Source organism: Pseudophryne corroboree, chromosome 8 (assembly GCF_028390025.1).
Source record: "Pseudophryne corroboree isolate aPseCor3 chromosome 8, aPseCor3.hap2, whole genome shotgun sequence".
In the NCBI taxonomy this organism is placed as follows: Eukaryota; Metazoa; Chordata; class Amphibia; order Anura; family Myobatrachidae; genus Pseudophryne; species Pseudophryne corroboree.
The window spans coordinates 368927864-368946640 of NC_086451.1; the positions used below are offsets into that span (position 1 = coordinate 368927864).

At 45.7% G+C, this 18777-nt stretch overlaps 1 protein-coding gene across 5 annotated transcripts in view; it reads left to right on the plus strand.

Moving 5' to 3' along the window:
* The window catches only part of ZNF185 (zinc finger protein 185 with LIM domain), a 344343-nt gene that overhangs the window by 307178 nt on the left and 18388 nt on the right, over positions 1–18777 (plus strand). For all 5 annotated transcript variants that reach the window (XM_063937558.1, XM_063937560.1, XM_063937559.1 and 2 more), the window contains 4 exons: positions 2759–2845; positions 3786–3890; positions 10386–10475; positions 13149–13253. In XM_063937558.1, coding sequence (XP_063793628.1) covers positions 2759–2845; positions 3786–3890; positions 10386–10475; positions 13149–13253 — 387 coding nt within the window. The remainder of the gene's footprint in view (positions 1–2758; positions 2846–3785; positions 3891–10385; positions 10476–13148; positions 13254–18777) is intronic.

Genomic DNA, 18777 nt, shown 5'->3' on the forward strand with positions numbered 1-18777 from the left:
CATAGTGCCCCCTACACATTTGCTGCACATTATTAGTGCCCCTATACACATAATGACCACATATAGTAGTACCCTGTTACACATATGCCGCACATTATTAATGCCCTTATACACATAATGACACACATAGTGCCCCTTTACACATATGTTGCACATTATTAATGCATTTTTACATGACACACATAATGCTCCTTACACATATTCCGAACACTACTGCACAACCAACCCACTCACATGCACACAGCACTCACACTGCCACTAACACTGTGACCTCTGCCTCTGCTTGGATACAGATGTGTCCTCACAAATCTTGCCTCAATGCTAATTTCGGGCACCTTTTTTTATGAAAATGCATCTTATTTGCATTGCTATGTGGCTAGGATGCACAAGCAGCTTCTGCTGATTAAAATTATATGCAGCATGCCTATATACTGTGTGAGACTGTGGCTGTATCTGCACACACAGAATATAGGCATGCCGCATATCATTTTATTCAGCAGAAGCTGCTGATGCCCCTAGGCATATTAAATGCCCTAGGCAATTGTCTAGTTTGCCTATACCTATGGCTGGCTCTGGGCCCCTTGATAGATATACAGATGGAGCCGCGCTCATCTGACGCTGCGATAGGTGGGACTTGGCGGGTGCGCTGCGACGGGCATGGAGCCACAATCAGCAAAGGAATAACACACAGTAACAACCTCTGTTTAATGTTCCAGAATTGTTACATATCCGTAACAATGGACTTTCTCCTGCTTATCACCACTCATTAAGAATATGCTTATTATCCAGACTGCATTAATGACCATCCAGTTACCCTGTGTGACCTCTTTCATATTATCATGGGAAATTAGAACTGACAGAACCAAATCATTATTGAATTGAATTTCTGTCCATTTACTTCTTTGTATTTCCATAATTATTATCATCTGTAATATATAGATACCCACAAATAGGGAAAATTATGCTGGGACATTTACCAAATAAGGAATGTGGGAGTCATGAGTAAGACAGGAAAGAACACATATCTTATTTATGTTGGTGATTTGATCAAGTAAAACGTTAACTTGCATGATTCTTTCTCGTGCTATTCAGACGGCTGTATATATTGTAGCATCAGACATCTGACTTATAGATACTGAAATGCAGCTGTCTCATTATTAGCAATTAATATGCAACACTTAGATTATCAAGTCAAATCTTCTAATTAGTTTCCTCACAGGTAATCAATAGAACGGAAGCAATGGCAATTGCTTTTTAAAATTGTATTCATAGACTTAATTCCACACATACAGGAAGCATTATTACACAACATGAGCAGTATTAATTGCATTCTTATTCAGTAATGTGGATTGCTATTTCCCTTGTGATAGAACTATTTATTCACATCACTCACGTTGTGTACAATCTTGTGGTTTTAGTGCTATGGGGTAATTCCAAGTTGATCGCAGCAGGAAATTTTTTAGCAGTTGGGCAAAACCATGTGCACTGCAGGGGGGGCAGATATAACACGTGCAGAGAGAGTTAGATTTGGGTGTGGTGATTTCAATCTGCAATCTAAATTGCAGTGTAAAAATAAAGCAGCCAGTATTTACCCTGCACAGAAATAAAATAACCCACCTAAATCTAACTCTCTCTGCAAATGTTATATCTGCCCCCCCCCCCCCTGCAGTGCACACGGTTTTGCCCAACTGCTAAAAAATTTCCTGCTGCGATCAACTTGGAATTACCCCCCTATATCAGATAAAGGCAATGTTTCCCAAACTCTGGGCCTGATTCACTATCATCTGCTAATCCTAATGTGAGAACGCACGCAGTGATCGATTATCAGCAGACTGCACATGTGGTGCAAATGCATTGCGCGTGCGCGAAGATCAAAATGCGATTGCTCTGCGTTTGAAGTTAAAAGCAGTCACAATTTTTTTGACAGGAAGTGACCGTGCATGGGTGGCAACATGGCGTTTGTGGGGAGTGGTTGGGAAAACGCAGGCATATCATGGTCGTTTTCAGGGCGTGTATCTGACGTCATCTGTGATCGTTGCGATGACAAACATGGCGCCCGATGCAATTGCATTATTCTGAGTAGGCATGGGTCAGCCGCAACTGTTGATGGTATTCGTTTTTTGCATATGGATTGCAATTCTGCTAATGCATACGCAGATTTGTGATTGCATCGTGGCCGTCTGTTATCCTTTCTGGGCAACTCTGGGGACCGAGTTTGGAACACACTGTTTTAAGGAAACAATTCTGTCTTCTTATTCACTATGAGTTATTTATTGAAGGGGAGTGTGCAAATTATAGAACTACAAGTTTATGTATTAAAACTGTCCACTGTTTGTGTCATGCATTTCCTATCTAAGTCAGGAATCAGGGAATTTATCAAAAGTTGGACAGAGATCAAGTGGAGAGAGATAAAGTACCAAACCAATCGCCTTCTAGCTGTCCGTTTACAGGCTGCATTTGAAAAAAAGACAGGAGCTGATTGGTTGGTACTTTATCTCTCTCCAAACTTTGACACATATGCTCCCAATTATCTGTTGCTCTGCAGATGTTGAACTCCATCTCTTGCATACTTGAGGCTTGCAAGAACATGCTTAGACTTGTAGTTGCACACCTGTTTGAGCTAAGTAAAATGTGATATACATGATACCAACAGATGCAGCTGCCTAACCTAAGCATTTCATTAGCATGTGAAATCATATGTTAACAACAGTATATTAGCTGCAATATTCATGTCTATGACGGTTCATCTTTTAAACAGATCCAGCTCACGCACCACAGTTACTACAAATCGCTCCACAGATCCCGGATACAACGATTATTTAGAAGACGCCAACACCAGATCACGGTAATATGACGGGGAAGGCCAGAGATTAACACATCCAGGGAATTGCTATACATATCATTTACATTTGAGCCATTTATAGATACCACTTAAATAACCAATCAAAATGCTGAAGACATTTCAGTTTAGGACTTGGATGATTACATTAATAATGTTCAGTTCAATAAAATCTAAAGCGACACATTTTTATTGGGTCTGCCAAAATATGATGGGAGTAATACTGCTGCTTAGCGACGTCCCTCTTTCCATGCTGACAGTCCACATAATTCAGAGCCGGCCCCCTAAACACATCGGGGCCATCACCTTGTTAGGGGGGTAACAGTGAGTCAGAATTCACAGTCCCTGAGTCCCAAAGTGAAATTCCTGGGTGGAAGGAGGCAATGCATAATTGCATAGCAGGAGAAGGCAATGTGTAAGTGGGTATGTACTTACTGCACCAAGAGTCCCCTCTGCTCTTCTGCCCACATCGTTCATTCGGGCTTTTAGCTCTACTGTGATTTTTACTTTTTTTTGTACTTTTGATTACCACAGTGGGGCTTGATAAAATGCAGGCTCCAATGACCATATTAATCATATTAATTTGAGATATCGGCTAGGATGTATTGAAGTCTGAGTTTGGCGGCCATGCGGGATGCCAGCCGAACTCTGACTTTTTTTAAAGGGGCAATCATGTACGGTACAAGGCTAAATCATGCCTTCTACATGATCGCCTCTTTTAAAAAAAAGTCCAAGTTTGGGCGGCAACCCGCACAGCCGCTGAACTTTGACTCCATTACATCCCGCCCATAGACTTCTTCCCGTTTGGTTTGCACCCCTTCAATTTAACCGCCACAAATTGCAGACAAAGCTCACTTTACCACAGAAATCGCCGTCCCAATTATTCCCTATTGATAGGAACATATGCTCTCATTTTCAAACACTGACAAAAACTTGTTAATTATAGAACAGTATCCAACTCAAGAGAAAAGATTACCACAACCACCACTACAGAGACCCGCTATGGGAGCCCTTCATCTGGGGAAGCCAATCAGTACGATCCTCAGTCCAGGTAACATTCGGCTTCCAGCTACACTGAAGGATGGTAAAATGAGACCTGTTACTCATCATGTATTGTTACTGACACTACTCAGTAGGTTACAGTCTACTTAGGAGAAAAGTTTGCAAAAACAATTCAACGTGAAACATTTGGAGAAATTAGGGGGACATTTACTAAGCAGTGATAAAAGTGGAGAAGTGAGCCAGTGGAGAAGTTGCCCATGGCAACCAATCAGCACTGACGTTACATTTATAATTTATAATATTATGAAAGTATACAGAGCAGCTGATTGGTTGCCATGGGCAGCTTCTCCACTGGCTCACTTCTCCACTTTTATCACTGCTTAGTACATGTCCCCCTTAGTAATGTAACTTTTCCAGGCAATTATATCCTACTAGATAACCGATTTATTTAGCGTTACAGAATATCATAGTACACTGTAATTGCTGCAATGTAGAGAGCTGACTTGCTATTGCACTAATGTGGGGGGATATGATAATGCTGATTGCTGGAGTGCTGATGCACGGATACTGCCGCAGTCTGGAGTGGTGGGGGCTATTGGTTCGGATGAGCTGAGAGAGGGGGAGAACGGGTACTCTTGACCCGAGCCTGGGCTTGCTGGAGGTGCCCGGCAGGAGGCTGGGTCCGCCCCCCACATGTGTCAGCAGCCTCTCTCTCTCTCCCCACCAGCCAGCACACGCTGTTGCATGCTGGGCTGCGTGGGCCTGGGGATGTAGTTGCCTAACTGAAGCATTTCCTTAGCAAGTGAAATTATATGTTAACAACAGTATTTCTCTAACGTCCTAAGTGGATGCTGGGGACTCCGTCAGGACCATGGGGAATAGCGGCTCCGCAGGAGACAGGGCACAAAAATAAAGCTTTAGGATTAGGTGGTGTGTACTGGCTCCTCCCCCTATGACCCTCCTCCAAGCCTCAGTTAGGTTTTTGTGCCCGTCCGAGCAGGGTGCAATCTAGGTGGCTCTCCTAAAGAGCTGCTTAGAAAAAGTTTTTAGGTTTTTTATTTTCAGTGAGTCCTGCTGGCAACAGGCTCACTGCATCGAGGGACTTAGGGGAGAGAATTTCAACTCACTTGCGTGCAGGATGGATTGGATTCTTAGGCTACTGGACACCATTAGCTCCAGAGGGAGTCGGAACACAGGTCTCACCCTGGGGTTCGTCCCGGAGCCGCGCCGCCGACCCCCCTTACAGATGCTGAAGATTGAAGGTCCGGAAACAGGCGGCAGAAGGCTCTTCAGTCTTCATGAAGGTAGCGCACAGCACTGCAGCTGTGCGCCATTGTTGTCACACACTTCACACCAAGCGGTCACGGAGGGTGCAGGGCGCTGCTGGGGGCGCCCTGGGCAGCAATATTTAATACCTTTATGGCAAAAGAATACATCACATATAGCCATTGAGGCTATATGTATGTATTTAACCCATGCCAGATATCTAAAACTCCGGGAGAAAAGCCCGCCGAAATAGGGGGCGGGGCTTATTCTCCTCAGCACACAGCGCCATTTTCCTGCTCAGCTCCGCTGTGAGGAAGGCTCCCAGGACTCTCCCCTGCACTGCACTACAGAAACAGGGTAAAACAGAGAGGGGGGGCATTTTTTGGCGATATTTTGATATATTTAAGCTGCTATAAGGAACAACACTTATATAAGGTTGTTCCCATATATATTATAGCGCTTGGGTGTGTGCTGGCAAACTCTCCCTCTGTCTCCCCAAAGGGCTAGTGGGGTCCTGTCTTCGATAAGAGCATTCCCTGTGTGTCTGCTGTGTGTCGGTACGTGTGTGTCGACATGTATGAGGACGATGTTGGTGTGGAGGCAGAGCAATTGCCGATAATGGTGATGTCACCCCCCAGGGAGTCGACACCGGAATGGATGGCTTTGTTTATGGAATTACGTGATAATGTCAGCACATTACAAAAATCAGTTGACGACATGAGACGGCCGGCAAACCAGTTAGTACCTGCCCAGGCGTCTCAGACACCGTCAGGGGCTGTAAAGCGCCCTTTACCTCAGTCGGTCGACACAGACCCAGACACAGACACTGAATCTAGTGTCGACGGTGATGAAACAAACGTATTTTCAAGTAGGGCCACACGTTATATGATCACGGCAATGAAGGAGGCTTTGCATATCTCTGATACTGCAAGTACCACAAAAAGGGGTATTATGTGGGGGGTGAAAAAACTACCTGTAGTTTTTCCTGAATCAGAGGAATTAAATGATGTATGTGATGAAGCGTGGGTTAACCCAGATAGAAAAGTGCAAATTTCAAAAAAGTTATTAGCATTATACCCTTTCCCGCCAGAGGTTAGGGCGCGCTGGGAAACACCCCCTAGGGTGGATAAGGCGCTCACACGCTTATCAAAACAAGTGGCGTTACCGTCTCCTGATACGGCCGCCCTCAGGGATCCAGCTGATAGGAGACTGGAAACTACCCTAAAAAGTATATACACACATACTGGTGTTATACTGCGACCAGCCATCGTCTCAGCCTGGATGTGCAGTGCTGGGGTCGTCTGGTTGGATTCCCTGACTGAAAATATTGATACCCTGGATAGGGACAGTATTTTATTGACTATAGAGCAATTAAAGGATGCTTTCCTTTATATGCGAGATGCTCAGAGAGATATTTGCACTCTGGCATCGAGAGTAAATGTGATGTCCATATCTGCCAGAAGGAGTTTATGGACGCGACAGTGGTCAGGTGATGCGGATTCCAAACGACATATGGAAGTATTGCCGTATAAAGGGGAGGAATTATTTGGCGTCGGTCTATCGGATCTGGTGGCCACGGCAACTGCCGGAAAATCCACCTTTTTACCTCAGACCCCCTCCCAACAGAAAAAGACACCGTCTTTTCAGCCGCAGTCCTTTCGGTCCTATAAGAACAAGCGGACAAAAGGACAGTCATATCTGCCTCGGGGCAGAGGAAGGGGTAAGAGAGGGCAGCAAGCAGCCCCTGCCCAGGAACAGAAGCCCTCTCAGGGTTCTGCAAAGCCCTCAGCATGACGCTGGGGCCTTACAAGCGGACTCAGGAGCGGTGGGGGGTCGACTCAAGAATTTCAGCGCACAGTGGGCTTGCTCACAGGTGGACCCCTGGATCCTGCAGGTAGTATCTCAGGGTTACAGGTTGGAATTCGAGAAGTCTCCCCCTCGCAGGTTCCTAAAGTCTGCTTTGCCAACGTCTCCCTCAGACAGGGCGACGGTATTGGAAGCCATTCACAAGCTGTTTTCTCAGCAGGTGATAGTCAAGGTACCCCTCCTACAACAGGGAAAGGGGTATTACTCCACGCTATTTGTGGTACCGAAGCCGGACGGCTCGGTAAGACCTATTCTAAATCTGAAATCTTTGAACCTGTACATACAAAAATTCAAGTTCAAGATGGAGTCACTCAGAGCAGTGATAGCGAATCTGGAAGAAGGGGACTTTATGGTGTCCCTGGACATAAAGGATGCTTACCTGCATGTCCCAATTTGCCCTTCACATCAAGGGTACCTCAGGTTCGTGGTGCAAAACTGTCATTATCAGTTTCAGACGCTGCCGTTTGGATTGTCCACGGCACCTCGGGTCTTTACCAAGGTAATGGCCGAAATGATGATTCTTCTGCGAAGAAGAGGCTAATTAATTATCCCTTACTTGGACGATCTCCTGATAAGGGCAAGGTCCAGAGAACAGCTGGAGGACGGAGTAGCACTAACCCGACTAGTGCTGCAACAACACGGGTGGATTCTGAATTTTCCAAAATCTCAGTTGACCCCGACGACACGTCTGCTGTTCCTGGGAATGATTCTGGACACGGTTCAGAAAAAGGTGTTTCTTCCGGAGGAGAAAGCCAGGGAGTTATCCGAACTTGTCAGGAACCTCCTAAAACCAGGGAAAGTGTCTGTGCATCAATGCACAAGAGTCCTGGGAAAGATGGTGGCTTCTTACGAAGCGATTCCATTCGGCAGATTCCACGCACGAACTTTTCAGTGGGATCTGCTGGACAAATGGTCCGGATCACATCTGCAGATGCATCAGCGGATAACCTTATCGCCACAGACAAGGGTGTCTCTTCTGTGGTGGTTGCAGAGTGCTCATCTGTTAGAGGGCCGCAGATTCGGCATACAGGACTGGGTCCTGGTGACCACGGATGCCAGTCTGAGAGGCTGGGGAGCGGTCACACAGGGAAGAAACTTCCAGGGAGTATGGTCAAGCCTGGAGATGTCTCTTCACATAAATATACTGGAGCTAAGAGCGATTTACAATGCTCTAAGTCTGGCAAAACCCCTGCTTCAGGGTCAGCCGGTGTTGATCCAGTCGGACAACATCACGGCAGTCGCCCACGTAAACAGACAGGGCGGCACAAGAAGCAGGACAGCAATGGCAGAAGCTGCAAGGATTCTTCGCTGGGCGGAAGATCATGTGATAGCACTGTCAGCAGTATTCATTCCGGGAGTGGACAACTGGGAAGCAGACTTCCTCAGCAGACACGATCTACACCCGGGAGAGTGGGGACTTCATCCAGAAGTCTTCCACATGATTGTGAACCGTTGGGAAAAACCAATGGTGGATATGATGGCGTCCCGCCTCAACAAAAAACTGGACAGGTATTGCGCCAGGTCAAGAGACCCTCAGGCAATAGCTGTGGACGCTCTGGTAACACCGTGGGTGTTCCAGTCAGTGTATGTGTTCCCTCCTCTGCCTCTCATACCAAAAGTACTGAGAATTATACGGCAAAAGGGAGTAAGAACGATACTAGTGGCACCGGATTGGCCAAGAAGAACTTGGTACCCGGAACTTCAAGAGATGCTCACGGAGGATCCGTGGCCTCTACCTCTAAGACGGGACCTGCTTCAGCAGGGACCGTGTCTATTCCAAGACTTACCGCGGCTGCGTTTGACGGCATGGCGGTTGAACGCCGAATTCTAAGGGAAAAAGGCATTCCGGAAGAGGTCATTCCTACACTGGTAAAAGCCAGGAAGGAGGTGACTGCACAACATTATCACCGCATTTGGAGAAAGTATGTTGCGTGGTGTGAGGCCAGGAAGGCCCCCACGGAGGAATTTCAACTGGGTCGATTCCTACATTTCCTGCAAACAGGATTGTCTATGGGCCTCAAATTGGGGTCCATTAAGGTTCAAATTTCGGCCCTGTCGATTTTCTTCCAGAAAGAATTGGCTTCAGTTCCTGAAGTCCAGACTTTTGTAAAAGGAGTACTACATATACAGCCCCCGGTTGTGCCCCCAGTGGCACCGTGGGATCTTAATGTAGTCTTGGATTTTCTCAAATCCCATTGGTTTGATCCGCTCAAATCGGTGGAGTTGAAGTATCTTACATGGAAAGTAACCATGCTACTGGCCCTGGCTTCAGCCAGCAGAGTATCAGAATTGGCGGCTTTATCATATAAGAGCCCATATCTGATTTTCCATACGGACAGGGCAGAACTGCGGACGCGTCCTCATTTTCTGCCTAAGGTGGTGTCAGCGTTTCACCTGAACCAGCCTATTGTGGTGCCTGCGGCTACTAACGATTTGGAGGATTCCAAGTTGTTGGACGTGGTCCGGGCATTGAAAATATATATTTCAAGAACGGCGGGAGTCAGAAAGTCTGACTCACTGTTTATATTGTATGCACCCAACAAGATGGGTGCTCCTGCTTCTAAGCAGACGATTGCTCGTTGGATTTGTAGCACAATTCAACTTGCACATTCTGTGGCAGGCTTGCCACAACCTAAATCTGTCAAGGCCCATTCCACGAGGAAAGTGGGCTCATCCTGGGCGGCTGCCCGGGGGGTCTCGGCATTACAACTCTGCCGAGCTGCTACTTGGTCAGGGGCAAACACGTTTGCAAAATTCTACAAATTTGATACCCTGGCTGAGGAGGACCTTGAGTTCTCTCATTCGGTGCTGCAGAGTCATCCGCACTCTCCCGCCCGTTTGGGAGCTTTGGTATAATCCCCATGGTCCTGACGGAGTCCCCAGCATCCACTTAGGACGTTAGAGAAAATAAGAATTTACTTACCGATAATTCTATTTCTCGTAGTCCGTAGTGGATGCTGGGCGCCCATCCCAAGTGCGGATTGTCTGCAATACTTGTACATAGTTATTGTTACAAACAAATTCGGGTTGTTATTGTTGTGAGCCGTCTGTTCAGAGGCTCCTACGTTTGTCATACTGTTAACTGGGTTCAGATCACAAGTTATACGGTGTGATTGGTGTGGCTGGTATGAGTCTTACCCGGGATTCAATATCCTTCCTTATTGTGTACGCTCGTCCGGGCACAGTATCCTAACTGAGGCTTGGAGGAGGGTCATAGGGGGAGGAGCCAGTACACACCACCTAATCCTAAAGCTTTATTTTTGTGCCCTGTCTCCTGCGGAGCCGCTATTCCCCATGGTCCTGACGGAGTCCCCAGCATCCACTACGGACTACGAGAAATAGAATTATCGGTAAGTAAATTCTTATTATTAGCTGCAGTATTCATGTTTATGATGGGTTATGTTTTAAACAGATCCAGCTCACGCACCACAGTTACTACAAATCGCTCCACAGATCCCGGATACAACGATTATTTAGAAGACGCCAACACCAGATCATCACGGTAAGATGACGGGGAAGGCCGGAGAATAACACATCCAGTGAATCATTATACATATCATTTACATTTAAGCCAGTTATAGCTACCACTTAACTAACCAATCAAAATGCTGAAGACATTTCAGTTTATGACTTGGATGATTACATTAATAATGTTTAGTTCAATTCAATCTAAAGTGACACATTTTTATTGGGTGTGCCAAAATACGATGGAAGAAATAGTGCTGCTTAGCGACGTCCCTCTTTCCACGCTGACAGTCCACATAATTCAGAGCCGCCCCCCTAAACACATCGGGGCCATCACCTTGTTAGGGGGGTAACAGTGAGTCAGAATTCACAGTCCCTGAGTCCCAAAGTGAAATTCCTGGGTGGAAGGAGGAAATGTGTAGTTGTGTATGCACTTGCTGCACCAGGAGCACCCTCTGCTCTTCTTACCCCATCCTCCATCCCGGCTTTCAGCTCTACTGTGATTTTATTTTTATTTTTTTGTATTTTTGATTGTCACAGTGGGACTGAAAGCCCATATAGGGCTTGGTAAGAATGTAGACTCCGCTATGTTCGAAAAAGAAAAACGGGTTGGCCCGTTTTTTGATGTCTGGGAAAATTATATTGCAACGCAAACAGTCTCAATACGCAAGGGAATCCATAAGAGCCTGCATCTGACTTCGTGGTATGGCCTAAGAATTTTGGAAGGGGATCCTCCCATTGCTCTTGAATAATCTGTTTATTCAAATCTTATCTTGATGTGGGAAGTGAATGTCACACATTCTATTGGATTTAAATAGAATTTGTGTATTTCATAACTCGATATAACAATACAATATATCATTATTTTTCTTGCTATTGGGGGTCATTCCGAGTTGATCGCTAACTGAATTTGTTCGCAGTGCAGCGATCAGGCAAAAAATCGGCAGTTATGCGTATGCGGTGCAATGCGCACACGCGATGTACGGGCACAACGAACGATGTAGTTTTGCACAGGGTCTAGCGATGCATTTCAGTCGCACTGCTTGCCGCAGAGTGATTGACATGAAGTGGGCGTTTCTGGGTGGCAACTGACCGTTTTTCCGGGAGTGTACGGAAAAACACAGGCGTGCCAGGAAAAACGCAGACGTGGCTGGGCGAATGATGGGCGGGTTTGTGACATCAAATCCGGAACTGAATAATCTGAAGTGATCGCAAGCGCTGAGAAGGTTTTGAGCTACTCTGAAACTACACAAAAAATTTTTGTTGCCGCTCTGCAATACAACCGTTCGCACTTCTGCTAAGCTAAAATACACTCCCAGTGGAAGGCGGCATAGCGTTTGCACCAGTGACGTGCGGTGGGGTGAGGCAGGTGAGGCAGAGCCTTTCCTGTCATACTTACGTTTAAACCAGAGTTTTGACTGAATAAAATATATGAAAAATACTGATAATTTGTTTGAAATATCTTCTTTGCATTATTCTAATAATTTTTATAGCCCAAACTTTGGAGTAAAAAGTCTATGGCAGGTGAGGCAGTGCCTCACCTGTGTATCCTTTCCACACATCACTAATCAAAACTCACCAGATTTCCAGGAGTTTATAATTCTGCAAATGTGTATAATGCCCAGATGTACCCTTTGGCTCATATATTGCATGTAAATCTGTCTCTGGGGTTAGCCAGTGCCTCCTGAGCCATTTAGCTCACCGCACGTCCCTGGTTTGCACGGCTGCTAAAACTAGCTAGCGAGCGAACAACTCGAAATGACCCCCATTGTTCGGAAATTAGTGAAAGACGTCACATTGTAGTTTATGTAGTGTTAACATTTTATTGTAATCATTACAAATCTATGTTCAGCGATAAGTACATTTATATTCATGCTTCAATAAAAAAAAAAGAATGCAGACTCCAATGACCATATTAAACTGAGATATAGAGTATGAAGTGACACAGTTTTATGGTGTGTTCCACACTGCGTAGAGGGTAGCACAGCCGTTTCCACTGTTTCACAGGCATCAGTGTAAGTATTTACTAAGTGACTGTTTAATTCCCGACGGGATTGCATCTTTGTCCCAGCTGGTTTGCACCCCTTTTATTTAACCGCCCACAAATTGCAGACACAACACACTTTCTAACAGAAAATGGTCTCCCAATTTTTCCATATTGACATTGATATAGTTTACAATAACTTTGCTTTTTATAGTCTCTCATTTCCAAGCAGTGGTGCCGAGGGGAGGGGGGTGGAGTGAGTACTAATTACCTGGGCTGCTGGAGGGGCTCGGCAGGGTCCGGGTCCGCTGCCGCCCCCAAACACATACTACCTCATTCCCTCCTGAGTATACCTACACACACTGGCTCCATCTTCCCATTGATATCTTTGGGAAAATGGTACCCGCAAATTAATAGCAAAGATGTTTGCTCTCTAGTGCACATACAGTATGCCATCTTCCCAAATATCACTGGGAAGATAGCAATAGCCGAGTAGGAGGACCCGCTTTCCATAAGCAAGGTAGGAAGCTCCCACCACCTGCCTCTCTGCATTAGAATGGCACCCCCTGTGGAGTGTGACGCCGCCTCGCAATTATTCTTTTTATAAATGATATTATCTTTAGGGGATTTGGACACGGCCCCTTTTTAGGTCACACCCCCACATTCATTACCGAGGCCCAGCATGGCCCCTGTTTCCAAGCACTGACAAAAACTTGTTAATTATAGAACTGTATCCAGCTCAAGAGAAAAGATTAACACAGCCCCCACTACGGAGACCCGCTATGAGAGCCCTTCATCTGGGGACGCCAATCAGTACGATTCTCAGTCCAGGTAATTTCGGTTTCCAGTTACACCGGAGGATGGTAAAATGAGACCTGTTACTCATCATGTATTGGAGAAAAGTTAGCAAAAAGAATTCAAAGTGAAATATTTGGAGGATTTAGTAATGTCACTTTTTCAGGCAATTGTATCCTACTAGATGTCCGATTTATTGTGCATTGCAGAATATCATAGAACACTGCTATTGACACAATGTGGAGAGCTGACTTGCTATTGTACTAATGCGGGTGGAGGTGGTAATGCAGATTGCGCAAGTGTTGATGCACATGAGATACTGCTTCAGTTTGAAGTGAAGGGGGCTATTATCATCAGATGTGCCGAGAGAGGGGGAACCGGGTACTAATAAACTGGGCCCAGGCTTACTAGAGGTGCCCGATGGGGGCCTGGGTCCGTCCCCCACCTTCCTCACATGTCAGCAGCCTCTCTCTCTCCCCAGCAGTCTGTACACACTGCTGTGTGCTGGGCTGCATGGGTCTGGGGATGCTGCTGCGGCTGAGCTGCCAGAGCCGGCCCTAGGCATAGGCAAACTAGGCAACTGCCTAGGGCATTTGGCATGCCTAGGGGCACCAGCAGCTTCTGCTGATTAAAATGATATGCGGCATGCCTATATTCTGTGTGTAGCATTTCGCATGCAGATACAGCCACAGTCGCACACAGTATATAGGCATGCAGCATATAATTGTAATCAGCAGAAGCTGCTTGTGCATCCTAGCAGTATAGCAATGCAAACAAGGTGCATTTCCATCAATAAATAGGCACCTGCCGTTAGCAGAGCTGCCAGATGACTCACGCCAGGCATCTCCTACTGCATGGCACACTGAGGCGATTTATGAGGACACATCTGTATCCAAGCAGAGGCAGAGGACACAGTGTTAGTGGCCATGTGAGTGCTGTGTTTGTGTGAGTGGGTTGGTTGTGTAATAGTGTTCAGCATATGTGTAAGGGGCAATAAGTGTGTCGTGTGTATAAATGCATTAATAATGTGTGGCTTATGTGTAAGGGACATTATGTGTGTCTTTATGTGTATAAGGGCATTAATAATGTGTGGCATATGTGTAAAGGACATTATGTGTATAAGGACATTGATAAAGGTTGGCATAATGCGTAAGGCGCATTATACTTATAAGGACATTAATAATGTGTGTCATATATGTAAGGGGCATTACTGTGTGGTATTATGTGCATAAATGCATTACTAATGTGTGGCATTATGTGTAGAAGATGCTCTACTGTGTGGCATAATGTGTATAAAGGGCGCTACTGTGTGGTCTAATGTGAATAAAGAGCAATATGTTGTGGTGTAATGTGCATAAGGAGCAATTTATTGTGATGTAATGTGAATAAGGGACACTACTGTGAGGAGTAACGTATACAAGGTAAAGCGATACTACTGTGTGATGTAACATGAATTAGCGACACTATCACATGATAAATTGTGAATAAAGTTGCAGTACTGTGTGGCAGGATTTGAACTGGGGGTATTATTGTGTGGCCATGCCCCTTGCCAGCAAAAACACATACTTTTCTGGGTTGTGCGCCAGATGTGCGCAATGTTCATGTTTAAAATATAGGGGGTGGGAACACCAAAATAAGGACTGCTATTGGTGAGGGGTAATGGTGCTGGGAAAGGGGTGCAGGGTCAGAGGTGGAACTAGCAGTGGTGCTAGGGGGCACCAGCCAAAATCTTGCCTAGGGCATCATTTTGGTTAGGGCCGGCTCTGTGAGCTGCTGCAGGGTGGGCTCTGGGGGGGGCGGATGATTCCGGTGCGATCACACTGATCGTGACCCCTATGGATCTGTCCCTGGCTGAGGGGCAAATGACAACACCCTGGGTGGGTCGCCGCAATGCTTCGTGGCACTTAAGTATTATTTTTTTAAGATTTAGAAAAAAAAGAGGTGTATCCATGGAAGAAGGGTGGAGTTTGGCCACTGGTCAAGCTTCTTGTGTCTGTATTCTAGTTGCCATAATGAGGCAGAAAGACTGTAGAGCAATTCAGGGATGCTTCCACCATTTTCTGCCCAAATGCAGCCCTCCAAGCCTTCATCTGCAGCCCCAAGCTCCTTCCTGCTTTATTGTCTTCTTATAGCTTGTAGCGCTTATTTAACACTGCATGCTGATATATTATTACAGATATGTAGTGTATTGACTTGTTTATTTATTTATTCATTCATCGATTTAGAGTAATGTGTGGTCATTTTGATGGTTAGAGGGTAACCCCGTGAAGCCCCTCAGGTTGTCTACCACTGCTATATACTGACTAGACGTACATGTAACTCACTTGTGTCCCTACTGTATACCTATCTGTATGACTTTACTTGCTCCCCCAACCAAAGACAAATTCCTAGTATACGCAAATATACCTGGCCAATAAAGCTGATTCTGATTCTGATTAGGGGGGAACTTAAATTCTACAAATGAAAAGAGGTGATGTTGCCCATAGCAACCAGATTCTATCTATCATTTCTCTGGCATTCTAGAAAATTATAGAATCTGATTGGTTACATAGAAACATAGAATTTGACGGCAGATAAGAACCACTTGGCCCATCTAGTCTGCCCTTTTTTTTAATCCTTTAGGTAATCGCAACCCTTTTTGAACCTTAATTCTTTGTAAGGATATTCATATGCCTATCCCAAGCATGTTTAAATTGCTCTACAGTCTTAGCCTCTACCACCTCTGATGGGAGGCTATTCCACTTATCCACTACCCTTTCTGTGAAATAATTTTTCCTTAAATTTCCCCTGAACCTGCCTCCCTCCAGTTTCAGTGTATGTCTTCGAGTTCTAATACTTCTCTTCCTTTGAAAAATGTTTCCCTCCTGAACTTTGTTAAAACCTTTGGTATATTTGAAAGTTTCTATCATGTCCCCCCTTTCCCTTCTCTCCTCCATACTATACATGTTAAGATCTTTTAGCCTTTCCGGGTAAGTTTTGTGATGTAGGCCATGCACCATTTTAGTTGCCCTTCTTTGTACACTCTCTAATGTATTTATATCCTTCCGGAGATATGGTCTCCAGAACTGGACACAGTATTCCAGATGGTTGCTATGGACAACATCACTTCTTTTGTAATTTACCCCCAATTCTTTATGTTCCGTGCACTATGATTGGTCTGTTTCTAGGTCATTTCTGGGTAATATTTATCCAATAAAGGTTTAGCAAACTAGGGCAACTTGTAAACCAAAACAATTTGCCCACTCACTATCTATAGATGTTTGTTATTATAAATCCATTATTATTGCCACACTTTAGTCCCCATATTCTCCAAAATATTTAATAAATCGCTAGAAATACGCAACGTTCCCTCCTGCTTCAAAATCTCCACAATCATTCCGATCCCCAAGAGACCTACCATCACAAGTCTGAATGACTACAGACTGATTGCACCGACGTCTGTGGTCATGAAAGTGTTCGAGCGCCTGGTTCTGAACCACCTTAAAGCTGTGACCAGCCCCCATCTAGACCCCCCTCAGTTTGCCTACCGAGCGAATCGGTGCATTGAAGATGCTGTCAACCTGGGCCTGCACCACATCCTGCTGCACCTGGACACGCCCAGAGCCTACGCGAGGATCCTGTTTGTAGACTTCAGCTCGGCCTTCAATACAATCTCCCCCATTTCTCTACCACAAACTACTCCACCAAGGGGTCCCGGAAGCAACCTGTTCCTGGATAGTGAACTTTCTGACCAACAGAATACAGGTGGTCAAAGTGGGGGGATTCACCTCCCAAGCTCGGTCGATCAGTACCGGGGCACCCCAGGGCTGTGTCCTCTCACCCCTGCTCTTCTCTCAGTCGGTTAAAATCATTAAATTCACTGACAACACCACCGTTATTGGCCTCATAAGAGAAGGGGACAAATCGGACTATAGACGGGAAATGGATCGGTTGGCCCGGTGGTGTAGCTGTAACAACTTAGAGCTCAACCCACTTAAAACTGTCGAGATGGTAGTAGACTTTAGGAAGAACCCAGCGGAAGCACCCCCACTAATCATAGCCGATAGTGTGGTGTCGCTAGTGGACTCCTTCAAGTTCCTGGGGACCACGATCTCTAGAGACCTCAAGTGGGGACCAAATGCAGATGCCACCATCGGAAAGGCGCAGCAGAGGCTGTTCTTCCTAAGGCAACTTAAGAAATTTAACATCCCACAGAATCTCCTGCTCCTCTTCTACTCTGCAATTGTAGAATCTGTTCTGTGATCCTCGATTATCATCTGGTATAGCTCCGCCAGTGAGAGAGACAAACGCAGGCTCCAAAGAGTGGTAAGATCTGCTGAGATCATCGGAGTTGACCTCCCACGTGTCCACGACCTGTACTGGTCCAGAGCCCAAAAAAAGGCGACCAGGATAGTCAATGATCCACCTCACCCGGGCTATGGCGAGCTCAACCTGCTGCCATCAGGAAAAAGATACAGTGCCATTCCCACCAGAACCAATAGAAGCCTCAAAAGCTTCTTTCCTCAAGCAGTCCACCTGCTGAGCTCCTGACAATCCGCCGGGTTGACTGTCCAGTCTCTGTACTGTGTACTTTTACTTAAGCTGTATACTGCATATATTCCCACGCCCCATTCCCCCCCCCCCTCTTGTCTACGTGTTCCCCCATTGCTGCTACACTGTAAACCGAAATTAGATTCCTAGTATACGCAAGTATACTTGGCCAATAAAGCTGATTCTGATTCTGATTTCATTTCATGTATTTTGAGGTTTCCAGTCTGCTCTCTAATTGTTTATATAGCCTGCCACCTAGAGGACACATTTCGCATAGCAAAACAGAGACACTTTAATATTATTATTATTATTATTATTATCCTTTATTTATATGGCGCCACAAGGGTTCCGCAGCGCCCGATTACAGAGTACAAATGCACATAAAAAATAGGAAAACAGTGACTTACAGTTGAATACAATATAGGACAAGTACAGGGCAGCTAAGCATAACTACACCAGTAAACAGAGATAAGTTCCAGGTGGTCAAAAAACTGTGGGATCTGGGCGGTTGAGGATTATTAAAGTAAGAAAAGTATAAGCACATGAGGGAAGAGGGCCCTACTCGTGAGAGCTTACATTCTAAGGGGAGGGGTAGACAGACAGGGATGACACAGATGGGGTACATAGAGAGCGTGGAACAGAGGGTTATGTTGAGATTTGGCTACGTTTGGTAAAGAAATGGGTCTTAAGAGCCCGTTTGAAGTTTTGTAGAGAGGTGGAGAGTCTGAGGGGGAGAGGTAAAGAATTCCAGAGAAATGGAGCAGCACGTGAAAAATCTTGGAGATAGGAGTGGGAGGAAGTAATCAGAAGACAGGAGAGACGGCGTGCATTAGCAGAGCGAAGAGGACGGGTGGGAGAGTAAAGGGAGATAAGGTCAGAGATGTAGATGGGAGAGGAGTGGGTGAGTGCTTTGTAAGTGAGTGTGAGAAGTTTGAATTGGATTCTGAAAGGGAAGGGAAGCCAGTGGAGGGCCTGTAGGAGGGGGGAGGTAGACGTAGTGCGTTTGGTGAGGAAGATGAGCCGGGCAGCA